Source organism: Melozone crissalis, unplaced genomic scaffold (genome assembly GCF_028551555.1).
Source record: "Melozone crissalis strain CALT ecotype California unplaced genomic scaffold, PUWL_Pcris_2 ptg000107l_1, whole genome shotgun sequence".
In the NCBI taxonomy this organism is placed as follows: domain Eukaryota; kingdom Metazoa; phylum Chordata; class Aves; order Passeriformes; family Passerellidae; genus Melozone; species Melozone crissalis.
The window spans coordinates 6,059,385-6,078,716 of record NW_026535884.1 but is presented as its reverse complement, the minus strand read 5'-3'; the positions used below and the strand labels follow the sequence as shown (position 1 = coordinate 6,078,716).

Sequence of the window (19,332 nt, the reverse complement as noted above, 5' to 3'; positions counted from 1 at the left end):
TTTTAAATAGACCTGAGGAGCTATTTACACATTAAAGTAAAAGTTACTCAGTGTTCCCCCCCCCCCCCACAGCTGAAAATCCCCTGCTTAAAATTAAAATTCAAAGTATAAAAGCATCACAGAAAGTAAAAAACCCTAAATGTACTGAAAACCAAGCAGCAAAACATCTTTAATTCCTCATCCTTCCCTCAGGCTCAGCTGCAAGGAGCCTCTAATCCAATTTTTTTACATTTTTCAATAAGATCGTGATAAAAGGAGTTCCCCTCCAGTGCTGGGAGGATTTCCCACTGGAAAAAAATGGGATAAAAAAAAAGAATTTCTGCTCAAGGTAAAGGATTCTTAGGGGCTGAGGCTCTCACAGTGCCAGGAATTGGAATTTTCCAGAGTTTACAAAAGTTGCAGCTGAATTTTTTCACCAAGGTTTAAAAATCTGAGCAAAACAGAGAGGGAGAGGCCAGAAGCCAACCTGCGGTTTTTAATAATAATTAATGAGGTGGCCAATTAAGGACAAATACCTGGGTGAATTTTGGGGAAAAAAAAACCAACAGAAAGAAATCAGAAAAAAAACAGAAAAAAAATTACAAAAAAACCCTGAAAAAAACCCAGAAAAATAATCAGAAAAAAAAGCTCCAGGAAGCACCTGGGATCTGTTTCATTCCCCCAACCCTCCCCACTGGAAGCAGAGGTGTTGGAATATGAATTTTTATAATTTAGGAATGCGGTAACTGAGAGGTGTTTTAAAAACTTTTATGTGAAGGGTGAGACAATACAGATGTTACAATTTTTATAATAGTTTAATTTATAATTTATGTTATAAATTCCTTTCGGCTCAGTCCACAGAGCTCCTCTTCTGCTGGGGCACTTGGAGGGGCCAAATCTGAGAGGAGAGAGCAGAAAAAACATTGATTTAGGGAAAAATACTGATTATGGGGAAAAGAAAACATTGATTTAAGGGAAAAGGAAATAGTGATTTAAGGGTAAAGAAGCACTGGGATCTTGGCTGGTTGAAAGCAGGTATTTGCAAATCTATCCCACTTCTGTAGGCTGAAAATTGTTAAATTTAAGCTAAATTGTTAAATTTTGGCTCAAATTGTTCATCATGGGAAGGTGTGAAAAACTCATCCCATTCTACCCCTGCCAGGGCCACCTTCCACCATCCGATGTATATTCAATAATTATAATAATATATAATCACAAACAATTATAGAATAATGTATATATTCAGCTATATTATAGTATATAAATTATAATATGTATTTGTTTTCCAAACCAGGACACTATTACATATTAATTAAGATACATTAATTTTATATTATATTATAAATAATTATATCATTATTATATCAATCAATCTATAGTTAAGTTATAAAATATAATACAATATATTATATATTGATTAATATATTAATTTCATATTAGTATAATTATATCATTATAGAAATTAATTTATAAAATATAATACAGTATATGTTTAATATATATTCTATATTGTTATAGAATTATATATATTAATCTATTATAAGATATAAAATATATAGTATATCGAATATATTGATTATATATTAATTATATATTATTATAAATAATTATATAATTATACATCATAATATAGCGTTGTACATTATAATATTATTCTATCATAATTACTACGTATATTATTTATTAATATTTATCAATACTTATAGACAATTGCCACTCTAACGGTGAGTTATTAAGGATGAATTAGCGCTGCCCACCTGTCGGGCTGTACTCCACGCTGTGCAGGAAGAGCCCCTCGGGCGGGGCCGTGGCGTGCGGGGGCAGCGCCCGGGGGTCCCTGAGCTCCAGCAGCTGCTGCAGCCGCCCCGGGGCCAACCTGCCCTGGCCCACGGCCACCAGGGCCCCCACCATCCTCCTCACCTGGCCGCAGAGACGGGACAGCGCTGGCTTCAGCCTGACGGCCCAGGCCTGGCTCGGTGCCGGTCCCCGCCCGGAGTCACCGACCCAGCCTGGCTGCCCCTGCTGCCCCTTTGGGCTCATCCACCCAGCAGCCACAGCCACCCCAAAATCTGCAAGAGAAGCTGCTTTTCCCCCCTTGGTGGCATTCTCAGCCTGCCACGTGCAGGAGCATCTTCAGGTGAGCACCAGGGCCCCCACCATCCTCCTCACCTGGCCGCAGAGAGGGGACGGTGCTGCGTTCAACCTGACAAGAACCAGCCTGGCTCAGTGCCAGTCCCAGCAGCTCATCCACCTCCAACTCCCTAGCCCCAGTTCTCATTTCAATTCTCCACTTCCAAAAGTCCACCCCCAATTCTCCATCCCCAATTTCCCATTCTAAATTCCCCATCCCCAATTCTCTGTCCCTCACCTCCAAATCTCCATCCCCAATTAATTTCCAATTTTCCATCCCCAATTCTCCATTTCAATTCCCCCTCCCCAATCCTCATCCCAAATTCTCCACCCCCAATTTTTCATCCCAAATCCCCCCTACCCAATTTTCCACCCCCACCTCAATCCCTGATTTGGATTTAACAAAAATTCCATTTTTGACCTTTCCAAACTCTCCCAAACCCTCCCTGCAGTGCTGGAACAAATCCCTGGGCTGAGTTTGTGACCCATTAATTAAAAAATAAATAAACCAAAGACCCCTGAGCAACCTGCTCATGATCAGCACTTCAAAAATATCCAATAATCCAAGGTGGTTTTATCCAGAGGGAAATTTTGGGACCTTGGAGTGCCCAGAATTTCTCTCCAAGCAGCTCAAATCCTCCCCTCTATTATTTCATCCTCCCTCGCTAGAGGTCATTGCATGCCACGACTTTGCTGCCTCCACAATTCAGGAAAAATCAGATTAAAAATCAGATTATTGGCACCCATCAGGTTAAAAATCAGATTATTGGCACCCATGTCTGTAGGTTTGGTGCCTCCACATATAAAAATATCCACATTCAGCTTCCTAAATAGTTAAAATATTAACATATTAAATATTAAAATATTAAGATAATTATAATATATAACTATATATTAATAATTGTTATTATTATTATTTTGGAATTATTTCCAAAAAATCCAGGGGAGTTTCAGGGCAGAGGGAAAATTTCTGCAGTTTGTAAAGCAAAAAAACCCTTTTTAAATTTTTTTTTCCCAAAAAAAGCCAGGAAGTGAAATTCCAGACAGCTTTTCCTAGGCTCAAATCCACTGAGCATGGAAAAAAATTAAAAAGAATTTTTAAAAAGGGCCGAGATTGTGAAAAACACATTTTTTTCCATCCTGCCATCTGATTTTGTGAAGGTTTTGGGCACAAATTTAGGAGATTTTGGGATCAAATAAAGAGCCCAAGTCCTTGTGAGTGCGACACAGATGGAACATTGCTAAAATAATCGATTTTTAGATGAATTAATTAATTTTAAAGTTAATTAATAAATTTAAATTTGGGTTGGCAGCAGATGCAGGCAGTACCTGTCGGTACAGGAAGGATTTGCTCTTCACCTTCACCTCCCAGAACTCCAGTCTCCTAAAAAAACCCAAAAAAAGAGCATTTAAATGAATTTCAGGTGTTTTTTAACCTCCCAGAACTCCCGTCCCCTAAAAAAACCCAAAAAAGAGCATTTAAATCAAATTTCAGGTGGTTTTAACATTGGGCTCTCACCTGTGCAGACAGGAAAATGAAACCCAACTCCTTGACAGAGGTGGATTTTAGCCATGAGTGTAAATAACCCAAAAAATGAGTACAAATAACCCAAAAAATGAGTGAAAATGACACAAAACCCCCTCCCAGGAGCTGCTCCCTGACAATTCCACACTCCAGCCTGTTCCCCCCAGATTTTCCCTACAAACCTGATTGCCTGGACTCTCACCTGTGCAGGTAGAGACTAAAAAAACCCAAACCAATTTCTTACCCAAGGTGTTTTTTAGCCACCAAAATGAGCGTAAATAACCCAAAAAATGAGTGTAAATAACACAAGAACCCCTCCCAGGAGCAGCTCCCTGGTATTCCCACACTCCAGCCTGTCCCATCTGGCTTTTCCCTAAAAATCTGACTGCCTGGACAGTCACCTGTGCAGGTAGGAAAAACCCAAATCCATTCCTTGGCAGAGGTGGCTTTGAGCCACCAAAATGAGCGTATATAACACCAAAAATGAGTGTAAATAACACAAAAATGAGTGTAATTAACACAAGAACCCCTCCCAGGAGCTGCTCCCTGCCAATCCCACAGTCCCACCTGGATTTTCCCCACAGCCCTGAGTGTCAGGGCTCTCACCTGTGCAGGTGGTGCTGGCCCAGGAGGCCGTGGCCAGGCTGGAGCTGCAGCAGCTGCAGGGTCCTGACGGGGCTCTGCGCCGCGGCCTCGGGGTGCGGGGAGCGGAAGGTGCTGAAATCGTGGGTGCCCAGCAAGAGCTGCGCCGCTGCCCTCATGGCCGGAATGTCCAGGGGGCTGCGATGCACAGAGCGGGCTCAGGGCACTGGGACTGAGCCAGGCTTAGAGCTCAGAGCCAGGGCATGGAGCCAGGCTTAAACACCAGGGACTTACAGCAGGCTCAGAGCCCATAGAGTTATGCCAGGCTCAAACCCCAATAAATTATGCCAGGCTCAAACCCCAGAGAATTACACCAGGCTCAAACATCAAGGAATTATGCCAGGCTCAAACACTAATAAATTACACCAGGTTTAAGCTCCAATGAGTTACACCAGGCTCAAACCCCATAGAATTACACCAGGATCAAACCCCAATAAATTATGCCAGGCTCAAACCCCAATAAATTAAGCCAGCCTCAAACCCCAAGAAATTACACCAGGCTCAACCCCAAAACTCCTTTTAAGGCAGGAAATCAGAGCTCTGACCCATCTCCCTGTCCTCTGTGACTGCTCCAACATCCAGAAAAGGGTTTGGGCTTCCAGGTCCTGACTGGTTTCCAGTCTGAGCAAAATGAGCAACCCAAAACCCTGCCCAAATTCTATTTCAACTTTTTTTGTTTTTTTTTTTTTGGGATCAGCACTCCAAACCTCCCTGGGCAGCAATTCCCACATCTAACAACTCTTTAACAGGGGAAATTCCTCCTAAAGCTCTCCTGGGACCCTTAAACCCTCCTGATGTCCAACTTAAACCCCAGCCTGAGACCATTCCCTCTCCTCCTGTCCCAGAGCCCAACCTCAGGCTGTCCCCTCCTGTCAGGGACTTGTTCAGAGCAAAAAAATCCCATTTTTTTATCCCTCCCAGCCCTGATTCCCTAATTTCCTTGCAGAGGAGCCTCCCCAGGGAGCTGCACTCACCCTCCTGGGGGAGCCCAGCACAGATCCTGCTCGAAGACGGGGATTTGGGAGCGGTGGGCACAGCCCAGCAGCAGGCGGTAGATGTAGGTCCTGGAGAGGGCACAGAAACGGGCATGGAAGGTGCTGGAAACCCGCTGGGCACTGAGGATGCTGTGGGACAGAGGGGAAAGGTGACAGGGACACTGAAATTCCAAAGGTTTTCCATTGACAAGGACACAAATTCCAAAGGTTTTCCATTGACAGGGACACAGAAATTCCAAAGACTTTGCACTGGAAGGAGATGGACACTGAGGATGCTGTGGGACACAAGGGACAGGTGACAGGGACACAAATTCCAAAGGTTTTCCATTGACAGGGACACCAACATTCCAAAGCTTTCCCATGGGAAGGTGCTGGGCACTCACTGGGCACTGAGGATGCTGTAGGACATGGGGGACAGGGACACCAAAATTCCCAAGTGAGAGGAAAGAACTCCCCTCTGTTCCCCCCAAACAGCTCCTAGAGCAGATGGAGATGCTTTCAAGGAGGTCCCTTCCCTCAGGACCTGCAGGACTTTGTGCAGCCAGGAAAATCCAGGAAAATCCCAACATTGGAGGGGTGGGGTGGGAATGAACCCAGCAGAACCCTCTCAGCCCCAAAAGCCATTCCCCATGAGTGTCCACCCATCTCCCACCAACCCCAAAACAGCCAAAAAGGAGCTCCCAGGCACCTGAGCTCCCCTGTTTTCCTCCAAAGGCAGCAGGGAGAAAATTCCCTGTTTCTCCAAACCCAAAATTGCCACCCCACAGAGCCTGGGAGGCAGTGAGGAGGGCACAGAGAGCAAATTCTCCCTGCCAGGGAAGGAAATGGAGCTTCCCTGAGCTCCTGCAGCTCTCCCAAAAGTGTTCTCTGGACTGGATGTGACTCTCCCAAAATCCAAAATGCAAAATGCAAAATCCTGCAGGAAAAACCCTGCTCAGAGCCACCACCCTTGCAGGTGCTGCTTGAGAGGACAGCTCTCCTTACAAGGGAATTTTTCTCCTGCTGTTTTGCCTCTCTGCCTTTGGAATTTAGTGAGGAGAAAGGAGCCAGGACAGCCAAAAAACCCAGGATAGATTTGGGACCAGAAATGTCTTTATTTACTTTAAGGAAAGTTGGTGCTCTGGGGATTTTTGGCCTCTGGCTCTCAGCCCTCCCTCCCCTGGCTCAGAGCACAGAGGGAGAAATGAGAGTTCCTGGAATTTGCTTTGGGCCCAAATTGGGGTTCTGAGTGCTTCGAGATTTGTCTCCAAAAAATAAAACGCTGCCACAAAGATTTGCAAAAACCAGATTTGTCTCCAAAAAAATAAAATGTTGCCACAAAGATTTGCACAAACAATCCCAGGAATTGCTCCAGTGCCATAAACCATCAGGAGAAATTTAAATTCCATCCTCCAGGGTTTGAAGGAGGAGCTCCAGCCTCCTCCAAACACCAGAATAAAATGATGACATTTATTTCCCTCTGTCTGCATACCTCCACAAGCACCCAGCCTGCCTTGAGCTAGCACTTGTGTGGTTTTGATTAAATAACCATCCTTTTAGGGAGGTTCTTTCACAGGAGTTTATTTCTGCTCACAGAATTCCTCAGTGCAAGCAGCTTTTCCTGTTGCAATTGCTCCTTTTAGCCAGGAATTGGTTTTGTCCAGAATTTTCTCCAGCAGCTGCATTTCAGATTCCAAAGATTTTCTCAGATTTCAGATTCCAAAGATTTTCTTTCTCTGCATTTCAGAGATCCCATTTTTAAATCTCATTTGCTGAGATCCCATTTTTAAAAATTATGGTAAATAAAGAACTGTGGCTTTTTTTTTTTTTTTTTACCTTTTCTACATTTTTTAGCGTTTCCAACAGGGCCTGAATTTTGAGATCAAAGGGAAAAAAAAGCCCAAAGACATTTAATTAGAAATGGAAATGTATGAGAGAAAAAATCCTCCTGTTCTCTCCACCTCAAAGCCAATTTGCAGGAGGTGGGAGGAATCCCAGCTCTGCCTTGTCACTCAGAGAATTTTTATTGTGTGGTTACAAAACCAGGAACAGGAGGTGTGAGACTCCTACACTGCCAGTCCCACTCTGAGGGCAGCAGAACCCTCCTAAAACAGCTCCAAATATTCTGAATATATTCTCTGATTGAAATATTCTAATTTTTGGGGGATGGTGTTGGAATCTGAAATGTAAAGAACTCTCAGAACTTTGGGCCTGGAAGCCAAAGCTCAGAATTAAACCCAGGATTTGATTTTAGACCTTGGAAAAATCTCCCAAACTTAGGTGTTACAAGTGAAAATGTGGATTTATAGTTTAAAGCGGAGACAGGTTAAGGTAAGTAGAGAAAAATCTAAAATTTTATCTGAATATCGCAAGTCCTTTGAGCATTGAAGGTTCTCTCCTCTCCTCTCCTTTAATCTCTTTATATCCTCCACCCTGAACTTAAAAAAAAATTATTTACATGCAGGAATTGCTTGGATAGGGACATAGAGGAAAAATTAGAGTTTTAAGGTAAGTAGAGAAAAATTCAGAGTTTTATCTGAATATCCAAAGTCCTTTGAGCACTGAAAGTTTCCTCCTCTCCTTTAATCTCTTCATATCCCCCACCCCGAACTTCAAAAAAAGTGCATTATTTACATGCAGGAATTGCTGGATAGGGACCAGTTTTTCCTGCTCTTGCAGTAAAATCATGCCAAAATAAAGGAATTTTTTGCTCTGCACTTGTTGGAACCCAGGAAATTCCTCTGGCTGCCCTGGAGGACTCAAGCCCCTGGCTAGGGGGCTCAGAGACCTTGGCACAGAGCCCCAGATCCTTGTGCCTTGGATTTAGCCCTGGAAAAAACAATCACCAACCTTTATATGAAGAATTGCAGGTCAAGAAAGTTTAAGTAGAATGATAGTGAATTTATCACAGGGTGAAAAATAGATTTTTGGGGTTTTTAGAATGGGAATTCAAGGGGCAAGATGGAGGGATCTGGGCATGTCCAGCCTTTTTCCTTCTTGTTCTTGGCCTCCATCTTCTGCTGTGATGGCAGCACTTTTGGATTGGTTTAGAGTAGAAGCTCACTGTCTAACATACGTGGTAGGTATTGAGAAATAATTGTAAATATTGTACATGTAGTTTTTAGGATAAAAAGATAACACTAGTGTTTGAATTTTTCATCACTTGGGGTCACCAACTGTGGTGGTGTTTGCAGGGGACCCAGGGTGAGGGAAGAGAGGAGGATCTGACTCCATGTTTCAGAAAGCTGATTTATTATTTTATTATATATATTATATTAAAACTATACTAAAAGAGTAGAAGAAAGGATTTCATCAGAAGGCTTGCAAGGAATAGAAAGGAATGATGATAAAATCTTGTGACTGACCAGAGAGTCCGAGCCAGCTGGACTGTGATTGGCCATTAATTAAAAACAACCACATGAGACCAATCAAAGATGCACCTGTTGCATTTCACAGCAGCAGATAATTATTATTATTTACATTTTGTTTCAGGAGAAAAAAATCCTAAGGAAAGGATTTTTCATAAAACCTGTCTGTGACACACCACCCAGGGGCAGGCAGAGTGGTTCTGTCTGTCCTGCTGAGTGCACCTCAGCTGGACAGGAGAAAAAAGTTTATAGATAAGAAACGATTTTATGGATAAGAAACAATTTCATATATAAGAAAAAAATTTTATAGGTAAGAAAAAATTTTATAGATAAGAAAAATATTATAGATAAGAAACAATAAACAACGTTGAGAATAAGAAATGAAGAGTTCTGACTCCTATGAGCACTGGACAGGGAAAAGAGACTTTTAACACCTTGGGGTCACTGTGAGCAGCAGAAATCCCGAGATTCTTGCAGTAACATATGGCAAAATAAAGGATTTTTGACTGACTCACCGGATGGGCTCGGGTTTGAGGAAGTGGTTGAGGCCCTGCAGCAGCTGGGGGCCAGTGAAGGGCGCCCTGCCCGGGGCCCTCTGGATGTCCAGGTGGGCGGCGTTGGCCAGGGCGTGGACGCCGCTGTCCGTGCGGCTGGAGATGTGGAACTTGATGGGAGCGCTGGGCTTCAGCTGCTCTGCTGCCTTCTGCAAGCAAACAGCAAAAATGCAGCTCTCTCCAGCCCACGGTGTTTGTGCTCCTGGGCTGAGATTTGGATCATTTGTCCTTGGTGCCCAGCTGGAGCAGGAATTGCTTTGTCTCCCTGCTCTGTGCACAGAGCTCACCATCCCACAGTATGAAGCCCAGACCCACCGACTAAAGCAGCACAGAATGTGAAAAATAGAAAATCCAAAACCAGAGGCATCACTCCTGGCTAACCACACCTTGTGCTGCTTCCAGAGGAGTTTGGAGTTACTGTGGGTTATAAAGAATTGAGGGTTTGCGGGAATTTCTCCTAAAATCAGTGATTTCTCAGCTTCTGCCCTGAAATCACCTCACACAGAGGATCCAAAATGCCATGAGAGCTTCCTTAGGGGGACAAAATAAAGTCAAAATAAACTAGTAAAAATTAACTACTATCTATCCTCTGCTTTGTGTCATGTGAGCTTCCTTAAGAGCACAAAATAAAGTGAAAAATATTCATTTCTTTATCTGCTTTGTGTTGTTGGGTGAGGGGGAAAAAACAGAGGATCACCCATTTCAGCTCATTTCAACCCAAACCCCAGACCAAAAATCCAGTGAAAATTACTACAGGGAAGTGAAACATCTCAAAGAGTGAAAAACCACAAAAGAAGGCAGGAAACCAAAGGCATGACTCAAAATTTCCCTCTCCTTCCCATCCCTGCTCCCGAGTTCTGAAATCCAGCAGTTTTTATTGGATTTTAATTTTCTACAAGAGTCAATAAAATTCGAATTGCTGACTCACAAATACCTTCCAGACTCCTGGAGGAGCAGTCAGAGCTGTGAGCTCTCAGAAATGTTCCATGAAAATGCACAGGGAGGCAGAAAAAAAACCCGTAACCAAGCTGCAGGGGGAGGCCTGGGAAAAAAAACCAAACTGATTTTTCCATTCCATTTGCAGTTCACATGTGGTTACAATTAACAGTGAAAAAAAAAGAGCTGTATTATCACCCCCAAGCAGAGAGGAGCAGACAGAAATGAAATAATTTCCTGCAGCAGACCTTGGCCTGTGCCTCAGCAATTTGTCTGAGAGCAGGGCCTGATTTTTAAGAGCAAAGTTCCTCCAGAGATGTTTGGGTTTTGCAGGCTCCTCCCAGGTCCCTCTCTCCACCCTTTTCTCCCCCTCCGTCCTCAGCAGACAAAAACCAGCCAGTGGAAACAAGAGCTGGGAAAGACAACACGAGAGAACATGGAAAAAATCCTTTTTTTTTTTTGGGTGCAGCACTGCTTTGGATCCCTCAGTGCATCCCAGCTCCATCTGGATCAGCAAACTCTGAATTTCTCCACTAAAAACCAGACTGGAGAGGAAAAGAGGAGCAAAGTCTCAAGTAAATCTGATTATTTCCCCCGCTCAGGTCAGCCAGCAAATCCAAAAAGGTGCAGGACAGGGGGTTTTCCTTCCACAAATGAGATTTTTCTTCTCCATCAGATTTTTCCTATCTTCCTGAGCATCCCAAGGCGGAGTTTTACCATCAGCACCACCAAATAAATCCCAGTCCGTGAAGCTCAAAGCTTTGTGGATTTTTCCTCCAGCACAACAAAACACACTGATAATATCCTACCAACTATTGCCTCCAGCTTCAATTTTAATATTTAATTTAATATTCATTTATTAATATTAGTATTTATTATTTCATTTCTTTTGGATGGGATAGAATCTCCTGGAAGAGAGAATTCCTGAACTGCTCAACTTCTCTTTGCAGGCAGCTGAAAAATGACCCCTTCACCTTTGCAAATATCTCCTGTCTGAATATCCAAAGTCCTCAGAGCACTAATGGTTTCCTCCTCTTTTAATCTCTTATTATGTCCCACCCTGAATTTCAAAAAAAAGTGCATTATTTACATGCAGGAATTGCTGGATAGGGACCAGTTTTTCCTGCCCTTGCTGTCTTTCATCTGAGGTTTGGGTGCTGCTCATCCAGATCCCAATCCTGTCTGGGATCCTCTGTGGGCTCCCAGGGTGGAACTGAAGCAGGAATTAAGATTTCACCCAGCTAAAAAGAAAAATGAAGAAGATAAAGGAATAAATGAGTCCTGTGTGTGCTCAGTTCACAGCTCCCTGCTCTCTCCTTTAAGCCATATTTAAATTTTTTTTTTTGTTTTCTTTTATTTAGCAGGTGCTATAAACACTGAAATCTTGGCTTTGGCACCTGCTGGAAGCCTCTCACATCTCACCCTTCTGAATTTATCCCAATTTTTTCCACCCAGCCACATTCCTGGAGCAGCCAGGGTGGAAGTTTATCCCTCAGACACTCCAGGGATGCAGGGGAAGCATTAATTGCATTTAGCTGCTGTGTCCTGCTTCATTCACTGGGCCTTCCACAGCTGGAATTACGCTGGAATTTCCACTGCTGGCTGCCAGAATGATATGGATCCACATTCCAGCTTGCTTTTATTGCTCCCAGCTCATTTTTCCTCTCATGCTGATGAACATCAGCCATGGCAGGGGAGCAAAAGTTCATCCACTTCCCTTCCTGAAATCTGAATTAAAAAAAAAAAAAATCCTCCAGATTTTCCATTGACCTTTACAGGCCAATATTGGGAATGTTTTGGAAAAATAAATTTCTCTTCCCCTAGACTGGTCATGGTTTTATCCTCTGGACACAGAGGCTGCAGAGCCCTGCCAGGGAGCTGCACAATTTATTAATTACAGTGTTCTAATAACTAATAACACGCAAGCTGCTGGTTGTAAGTCATGCCAGCCTCCCTGACTCACTGGGTGCTATCTCAGCTGAAACTAATTAAAAACCCAGCTTGTTTGCAGTTGGATTGATGAAATGGAAGTGAATGCCAGGAAGAACACACTGAGAATCTGGATTTTGTTAGAAGAGAAGGTTTCCAAAGCAATCTGCCACGTCACTGGAATTATTATCAAAACAGAGGCTGAAGATGACAGTTCTCTTTGTCTGCTTGAAATTCTTGCTCTTTTTTTAAAGGATGTAGGGAAGGAGGTTGTACTAGAGCTGCCTTGCATAGTAAGGAGCTGGTGTTTCTCCTTTCTCTCTCTCCTCCTCCCCTTTCCTTTCACGAGGAACAATTTCTGCCCTCAGCACAAGGCTGCTGGCCAGAACAGGCTTTTGGGAGGGGAGGATGAGTTTGGGCAGAAATTCCCAAGAAAATGAGAAATGGGAGATGGTTCAGGCAGGTCTGAGAGGGAAGGGAACTCTGCAGATCCCAAACAACAGCAAAAAGTGAGATCTTCCTTTACAGCAGAGGCATTTCTAAGTATTGAGACAGAGCCTGAAGTCCTAGATGTGAAAATTTCCATGAATTACTGGAGGGAGCCAAATCACCCAGCCCCAACATCAGAGGAAACGAGGAATTTGCTTTGGGCCCATGTTGGGCTTTCAAGACTTGTCTCCAAGAAACAAAATGTTGTCAGCAAAGTTCATCCCCCTCAAAAAGAGATTAAAAGCTCCTACAAGAGACAGAGCATGAAGTCCTGGAAGTGAAAATTTCTGTGAATAACTGGAGGGAGCCAAATCACAGAGCTCCAACCTTCCAATGAGGGGAAACGTGGAAGCGAGGCCTGAAATTTGCTTTGGGCCCAAGTTGGGCTTCCAAGTGCTCCAAGACTTGTCTCCAAGAAATAAAAGTTTATCCCCTTCAAAGGATGAAAAGCTTCTACAAGAGACAGAACATGAAGTCCTGGATGTGAAAAGTTCCCACAAAGAACTGGAGGGATCAAAATCACAGAGCTCCAACCTCCCCATGAGGGGAAACAAGACCTGGAGTTTGCTTTGGGCCAACAAGACCAAGTTGGGCTTCCGAGTGCTCCAAGAAACAAAAGTTCACTTTTCTCTAAGAAATAAAAGTTCATCCCCCTCAAAGAGAAATTAAAAACTCCTACAAGAGGCAGAGCATGAAGTCCTGGGTATGAAAATTTCCGTGAATTACTGGAGACAGCCAAATGACAGAGCTCCAAGCTCCTCATGAGGGAAAACGAGGCCTGGAATTTGCTTTGGGTCTAAACTGGTGCTTCAAGACTTGTCTCCAAGAAATAAAATGTTGTCAGAAAAGCTCACCCCCTCAAATATAGATGAAAAGCTCCTACTAGAGACAGAGCATGAAGTCCTGGAAGTGAAAATTTCTGTGAATTACTGGAGGGAACCAAATCACAGAGCTCCAACCTCTCTGTCAGAGGAAACGAGGCCTGGAATTTGCTTTGGGTTCAAATTGCTGCTTCAAGAGTTGTGTCCAAAAAATAAAATGTTGTCAACGAAGCTCACACCCCTCAAAAAGAGATTGAAAGCTCTTATAAGAGACAGAGCATGAAGTCTTGGATGTGAAAAGTTCCATGAATAAGGGGAGGGAGCCAAATGAGAGTCCCAACCTCTTCCTGAGGGAAAACAAGGCCTGGAATTTGCTTTGGGTCCAAACTGGGGTTCCAAGTGCTCCAAGACTTGTCTCCAAAAAATAAAATGTTGTCAGCAAAGCTCACACCCTCAAAGAGAGATGAAAAGCTCGCACAAGTATCTCTGGACTAAACCAAGGCTCCATTATCTCTGGGCAGTCGCAGGGCTCTGTCACAGAGCAGCACCAAGAACTAACAAAGCTTTGCAGTGACACTGATCTCTTCTGCCCCAGCCCAGACTGACACAAAACCAACCAGCCCATCCCAATTTCCACAAAACAGCTGCTGGAACACCAAGTCTGCACCTCCCAGGTTATTTGCTTGCAAACAAATGGCTGAACATCCTCAGAACACAATAAGGATCTCATTAGAGCTTTAATTTTGCCCTTCCCTTCGCTTGCCTTCCTGGCTTTGGGGAAAGCAGTGAAGTTCAAGGCTGCAGAGAAAAGGAGGAAGGAAGAGAAATTCCTGCAGGCCCCAGAAGTTTTCTATTAAAGCTGCTTTAAGGCTTCCCATGTGGTTCCAATAGACACAGCAGTGCCCAGCATCAATAGCACCACATGAAAGCACTGAGCTGGCCTGCAAAGTGCTGATACTGAGGAAAAGGCAACACCAAATAAGCTCATGTTTGTCTTTTTCTCCTCTTCTTTTCTCCCCTAATCACCCTCCCTACCCATCTGCCTCCTCAGACACCACTGGGATAATGCAGAACAACTGCTGGGCTCAACCCACGCCCAGAGCCTGGGGCCCTGCATGGCTGAGGATGAGATAAATGGGACAGAAAATCCTTTTTGGGCTCTGCACAAAATTTAGCCACTTTCTCTGCCACAGGCTCAGGGCAGGAAGCCACATGAATGCACCCTGAGAACTCTGATTCCAGCCATAATTCCTCACACTTTCCTTTCGAGTTGATGCCTCAGGTTTGGCTTTCCTATTCTCCAGATTCTGTGCTGATGCCTCAGGTTTTGGATTTTCTATTTTTCACATGCTATGCTGCTTTAGTGTGTGAGTCTGGGTTCACATTATGGGATGGTGAGCTCTGTGCACAGAGCAGGGAGACAAAGCAATTCCTGCTCCAGCTGAGGACCAAGGACAAATGATCCAAATCTCAGCACAAAGACCGTGGGCTGGAGAGAGAAAAACAAGGATGGGACTGCATAGGCTAAAGCTGGAATTGGACCATTCACTCCAAGATGCAAACAGAGCAGAACTTATAATTTTGTGACTGATCATCCGTTTTTTGGGACCATTTTGGTTCATCCTGGATTCATTTTGGGGACCATTTTGGTTCATCCTGGGTTCATTTTGGGGACCATTTTGGTTCATCTTGGGTTCATTTTGGGACAATTTTGGTTAATTCTGGGATCATTTTGGAACCATTTTGGTTCATCTTGGGTGCAGCCCTGGCTGGGCTCTTGTGCTGCCCAAGGTGGATCCATTGAGGAGAAACTTTTCTGAATTTTTCTCCTTTATTCTGTAACTCTTTCCAGTCCCTGTTCCAGACCAGCCTTCTCAAGGCACCACAGTGAGAGCAGCAGGAATTCTGAGCCCCACAGAGCGTGGGGATGTCCTGCCCTTGGACAGCTCTGTCTTCCACACCAGCAGAGCATCCCAAAGTGCTGCAATTTGGGATTTGGGTCAGACAGACTGACCACAAATGGGAACTGAGTGACAAAATGTGCTCTAAATCAACATGAATCAACAACCTCTTATCTTCCAAGCCAGCACAACTTCCCTTTTGAACCCCATGATGCTTCCAAGACAAGAGAAATAATTCACCTTCCTTTTGATTCCTGACTCAGCAGCTTGTAATCAATTTACAATTTAAATTCCCAACTGCACCACCACGCTCAGGTGACCCATTTTCTACTCCTGGGTGTAAAAATTTTTTTTTTTCATTCCTGTTCATACTCTCTGCCAACCCAAACAGCAACCCGGGGTCCTCAAACCATTCCCAGATCCAAGGGAATCCCTGGGAGCAGTGCAGGGATAACAGGATCATTTTTTTTTCCCCTGGGCATAACAGAACTCCAAAAAAAAAAAAAAAAAGGAAGCAGAACAGAACAATGGACATCCTGCTGTGCTTTGTTAACAAACCTCTGTCAGGAATATCCTCCCCTGGGAGGAGACAGCATCCAGCTGCTAAATCCATGAAGGAACTGGACATGCAACACAACTGAGGCAGTTTTAAGGACAAGCCACAAGTCCTAACAAAGCTCAGGTGGGCCAGCACCTGATAAGGCTCTTAATTGAGCAGTTCTGGGCTCAATTTTAAGTCTCTTTGAAGGGTTCACATCTTTTTAAGGTCAGAATCTGCATCATGACATAGTATAGTCATGGGATTTGGGGATTTGGTTTTGAACTTCGAAGTGTTTAGCACTCTGCCAGTTTTATTGAGCATCCATCTCAAAATAATATTTACACCTATGTGACCCTAAAAGCTTCATTTTTATGACAACAGGACCTACCTCCAAATAATTCTGGACTCCAACCAGGGCCTGATCACTCTTGGTCTCCATAACCCCACTGCAGAGCAAAACAAATATGATTTGTTGATGTCAACATTTAGGGACTTGACAGAGCCCACCAAAAAATTCAGGACTTCTTGGATCTTCCCACAGAACTTGCAGGGACCAAACACTGAGGAATGGGCAGGGGAAGTGCCTTATTGGTTATTAAACTTATTAAAATCTAAATTATTAAAATTAAAAGGTTATTTTCCAGAAGGGATGTTGGAAATAAAATAACCCTTCAAATGTTCCTCTCTGGACTGGCCCTTGAGATAGAGGCTGACAGGGGAGTAAGGCAGATAAGTTAGTTTGAGATGAAACTATTTTAGGGCCAGGAGTTGGTTGCCAGTTGGAGGCCAGGACTTGTGAATGTCATAAATTGACTAAAAGGCCACAAGGACAGTTTGTGGTGAACTTCCTGCTCTGTCCTGCTGCCCCAGCATGAGACAAACTTTCCTTCTCCTCTGCCCCTTCCTGTCTTTTTGCCTTGCTGGTTTGATGCATTTGCTGCCTGAACCATCCCTTTTTCTGTGCACAGCACGGTCCAGCTCTCACCTGCTCAGGAAGGGGTTAATCTCTCACCTGGACACTGTTCTCATCCAATCCTCATCAAACTCTCCAAATTCTGCTCTACCCAAACTCTGCCATCCCATTTTCTGCTCTCCCTAAACTCCACTCCCCCAAACCCTGTCCTCTCTCCAAATCCTGCCATCCCAAATTCTGCCCTCACTCCTTCCTCCCCAAACTCTGGCCTGCCCAAACTCTGCTCTCCCAAATTCTGCTCCCCCGAGTTCTGCTCTTCCCATTGTACTCATCCAGCCCTCCCCAAACCTTGCTCTCCCAAACCCTGCTCACTCCAAACTCTATACCCAAGCTGTCCACAAACTCTGTCCCCAAGCTCCATCCCCAAGCTCTGCTCTCCCAAATCCTGCTCTCTCCAAGCTCTATCCCCAAGCTGTCCCCAATCTCTGTCCCCAGCCCCGTTGTCTCCATGGCTCCCCGGCGCCGCTCGGCTCCCGCCCGTGGCCGGGGCCGGGCGGGGCACGTACCTGTACCTGGTGCCAAAGTACTGAAAGAACACCAGGTACCGGGCAGGGGCACCGGCCATGGCCGGCCCACCGGGACCCGGGCACAGCCCCGGGAACACAGACCCGGCACGGAGCGGGCCGGGCAGGGCAGCACCGCCCGCAGCGCCGCCCCTTCCCCCGGCCGGCACCGCCGCTTCCGGCACGGCACGGCACGGCACGGAACGGGACGGCGGGGACCGGGAGAGAGCGGGGCGGGCTGGTGGCGAACGGGATGGGCTGCAGAAGAACGGAATGGGATCGCGGGAGCCGGGATGGGCTGGTGGGGAAAGGGATGGTCTAATGGGGAACAGGGGTGGGCTGGAGAGGAACGGGGTGGGCTGGGCTTCACCTCAGCTGCTCCTCAACTCTCCACTGTGCTGCCTGCAACTCAGTTGGATGGAAGAAAACAATAATAATAAAAATAATAATAATGTTGTATTGATTTCAGCTAAGAAAACACATAAAGCAGGGACCACAAGAGATGCTCCAAGGGCTGGGAGAGCTGGGAATGTTAAAAACCTGGAGAAGGCTCCAAGGAGACCTCAGAGCACCTTCCAGGGCCTAAAGGGGCTCCAGGAGAGCTGCAGAGGGACTGGGGACAAGGAACAGAGTGACAGGACACAGGGAATGGCTTCCTTGGAGTGGAATTCCAGAGCAGCTGCCCCTGGATCTCTGGAAGTGTCCAGGGCCAGGTTGGAGCACCCTGGGATGGTGAAAGGTCCCTGCCCGTGGCAGGGGGTGGGAAAAATGGCATTAAACATCAAATTTCACTTCATTTCGTCCCTGTTCCTGTCCATGACTGGGTGAGGTTTCCTTGTGACATCTGTCAGGGCCCCCTTGGCCTGTTGATTCACTCATGGCTTCAGTTTAGAGGTAGGATTTTCTTCAAACATGGGATTTTCACGTCAGGCCCTTCTCTCGGTTCACAGAAAGTTCATCCGAAACCATCAGTGAGCGATGTGGTTGCTGCTGCTGGGTCTGTGGTGCTGGGTGGGTGGAAGATCAGGATTAATTAACCTCAATTAGCCACACCACTGTTTGTTGCCTGTCCTGTGGCAATGGAATTCACCTTCAGCTGGACCCACAAACCCAGATGTGCTCCTTCCCCAAGTGATTCCTGCAGATTTATCCCCTGGCTGCTGGCAGTAGTAAATCCACTGCTTATGGAAAATGAAAAACTGGATTAAGGAGGGACAGGATTGATGCCAATCCTGCTGCTGGTTATGGAATTTTACCATTGGATTGGGTTTGTTCTTCCTGCCTGGAAATCCTGCCTGGAAATCATGGAAGGGTTTGGACTGGAAAGCTGAAATTCAGCTATTCTGGAAATCATGGAATGGTTTGGATTGAAAAGCTGAAATTCCTAAGGACAGTGAAAAAAAAGGGGGAGAAGGGATAAATCCTAATGACAGGTAAAAAAAAAAGGGGGGGGGGGAAATGTGGATAAATCCTAACAATAGGGGAAAAAGATGGATAAATCCTAATGGCTGGTGTGCAGGAGGGGAGGTCATGGCTGTGTCCATGCCGTGTCCGGTTCTGTCCGTGGCTCCGCAGGAGGCGGGTCCGTGCGGTTCCCTGTTCTGTCTCGGTGCGGGAGGCGGATCGGAGCCGTGGCAGGGCTGGACCGGGGGCTGTGCCCGGTGACGTACCCGGTGCCATAGCCGGTTCCGTGGGAGGCTGGGCTGTATCCGGTGGTATCCCCGGTTCCGTGGCGGTGCCGCGGGAGGCTGGGCTGTATCCGGTGCTATTCCCGGTTCCATCCCCGGTTCCCTGGCGGTTCCGTGGGAGGCTGGGCTGTTCCCGGTGCTATTCCCGGTTCCATCCCCGGTGCGGGAGGCGGGCCGGTGCTGTACCCGGTTTCATCCCCGGTTCGGTGCCGGGAGGAGGCGGGCCGGTGCCGCGGGGGGCGGGCGCTGCCCGCGCTGAGCGCAGCCGGCGGGCGATGCGCTTCCTCCGCTGAGCGCAGCGCGGCCGAGCCCGAGCCGGCAGGATGACGGTGGAGTTCGAGGAGTGCATCAAGGACTCGCCCCGGTTCCGGTAAGCGCC

General features: G+C 45.7%; 2 protein-coding genes across 4 annotated transcripts in view; one reads left to right on the top strand and one right to left on the bottom strand.

The window, feature by feature from the left end:
- Window positions 1-675: 675 nt before the first annotated feature.
- PUSL1 (pseudouridine synthase like 1) lies at window positions 676-17,369 on the bottom strand. Of its 3 annotated transcripts, none has more exons than XM_054291894.1 (8): window positions 17,269-17,369; window positions 16,178-16,235; window positions 9,134-9,321; window positions 5,251-5,400; window positions 4,241-4,414; window positions 3,439-3,493; window positions 1,737-1,899; window positions 724-877 (listed from the first exon to the last, which is right to left on the bottom strand). In XM_054291894.1, the coding sequence occupies exons 1-8, from the start codon at window positions 17,325-17,327 to the stop codon at window positions 807-809; spliced, it is 918 nt and encodes a 305-aa protein (XP_054147869.1). In that variant the 5' UTR covers window positions 17,328-17,369; the 3' UTR covers window positions 724-806. The 3 variants fall into 3 exon arrangements, with proteins under 3 accessions (XP_054147871.1, XP_054147869.1, XP_054147870.1); XM_054291895.1 differs by having other exon boundaries at window positions 5,251-5,340; XM_054291896.1 differs by lacking the exons at window positions 1,737-1,899; window positions 3,439-3,493 and having other exon boundaries at window positions 676-877.
- A 1,803-nt stretch (window positions 17,370-19,172) lies between these two features.
- ACAP3 (ArfGAP with coiled-coil, ankyrin repeat and PH domains 3) overlaps window positions 19,173-19,332 on the top strand; it is a 32,851-nt gene continuing 32,691 nt past the window's right edge. Inside the window, exon 1 of the mRNA XM_054291901.1 lies at window positions 19,173-19,323. Coding sequence (XP_054147876.1) covers window positions 19,277-19,323 — 47 coding nt within the window. The 5' untranslated portion in view covers window positions 19,173-19,276. The remainder of the gene's footprint in view (window positions 19,324-19,332) is intronic.

Bases quoted from the DNA above. Each gene is read 5' to 3' on its own strand.
- PUSL1 (XM_054291894.1), bottom strand. From the start codon at position 17,327: ATGGCCGGTGCCCCTGCCCGGTACCTGGTGTTCTTTCAGTACTTTGGC. The intron at 4,415-5,250 runs GTGAGTGCAGCT...TGTGCATCGCAG, and splicing joins TGCTGGGCTCCCCCAGGAGG to CCCCCTGGACATTCCGGCCA. The intron at 878-1,736 runs GTGGGCAGCGCT...CTCTCCTCTCAG, and splicing joins CGTGGAGTACAGCCCGACAG to ATTTGGCCCCTCCAAGTGCC.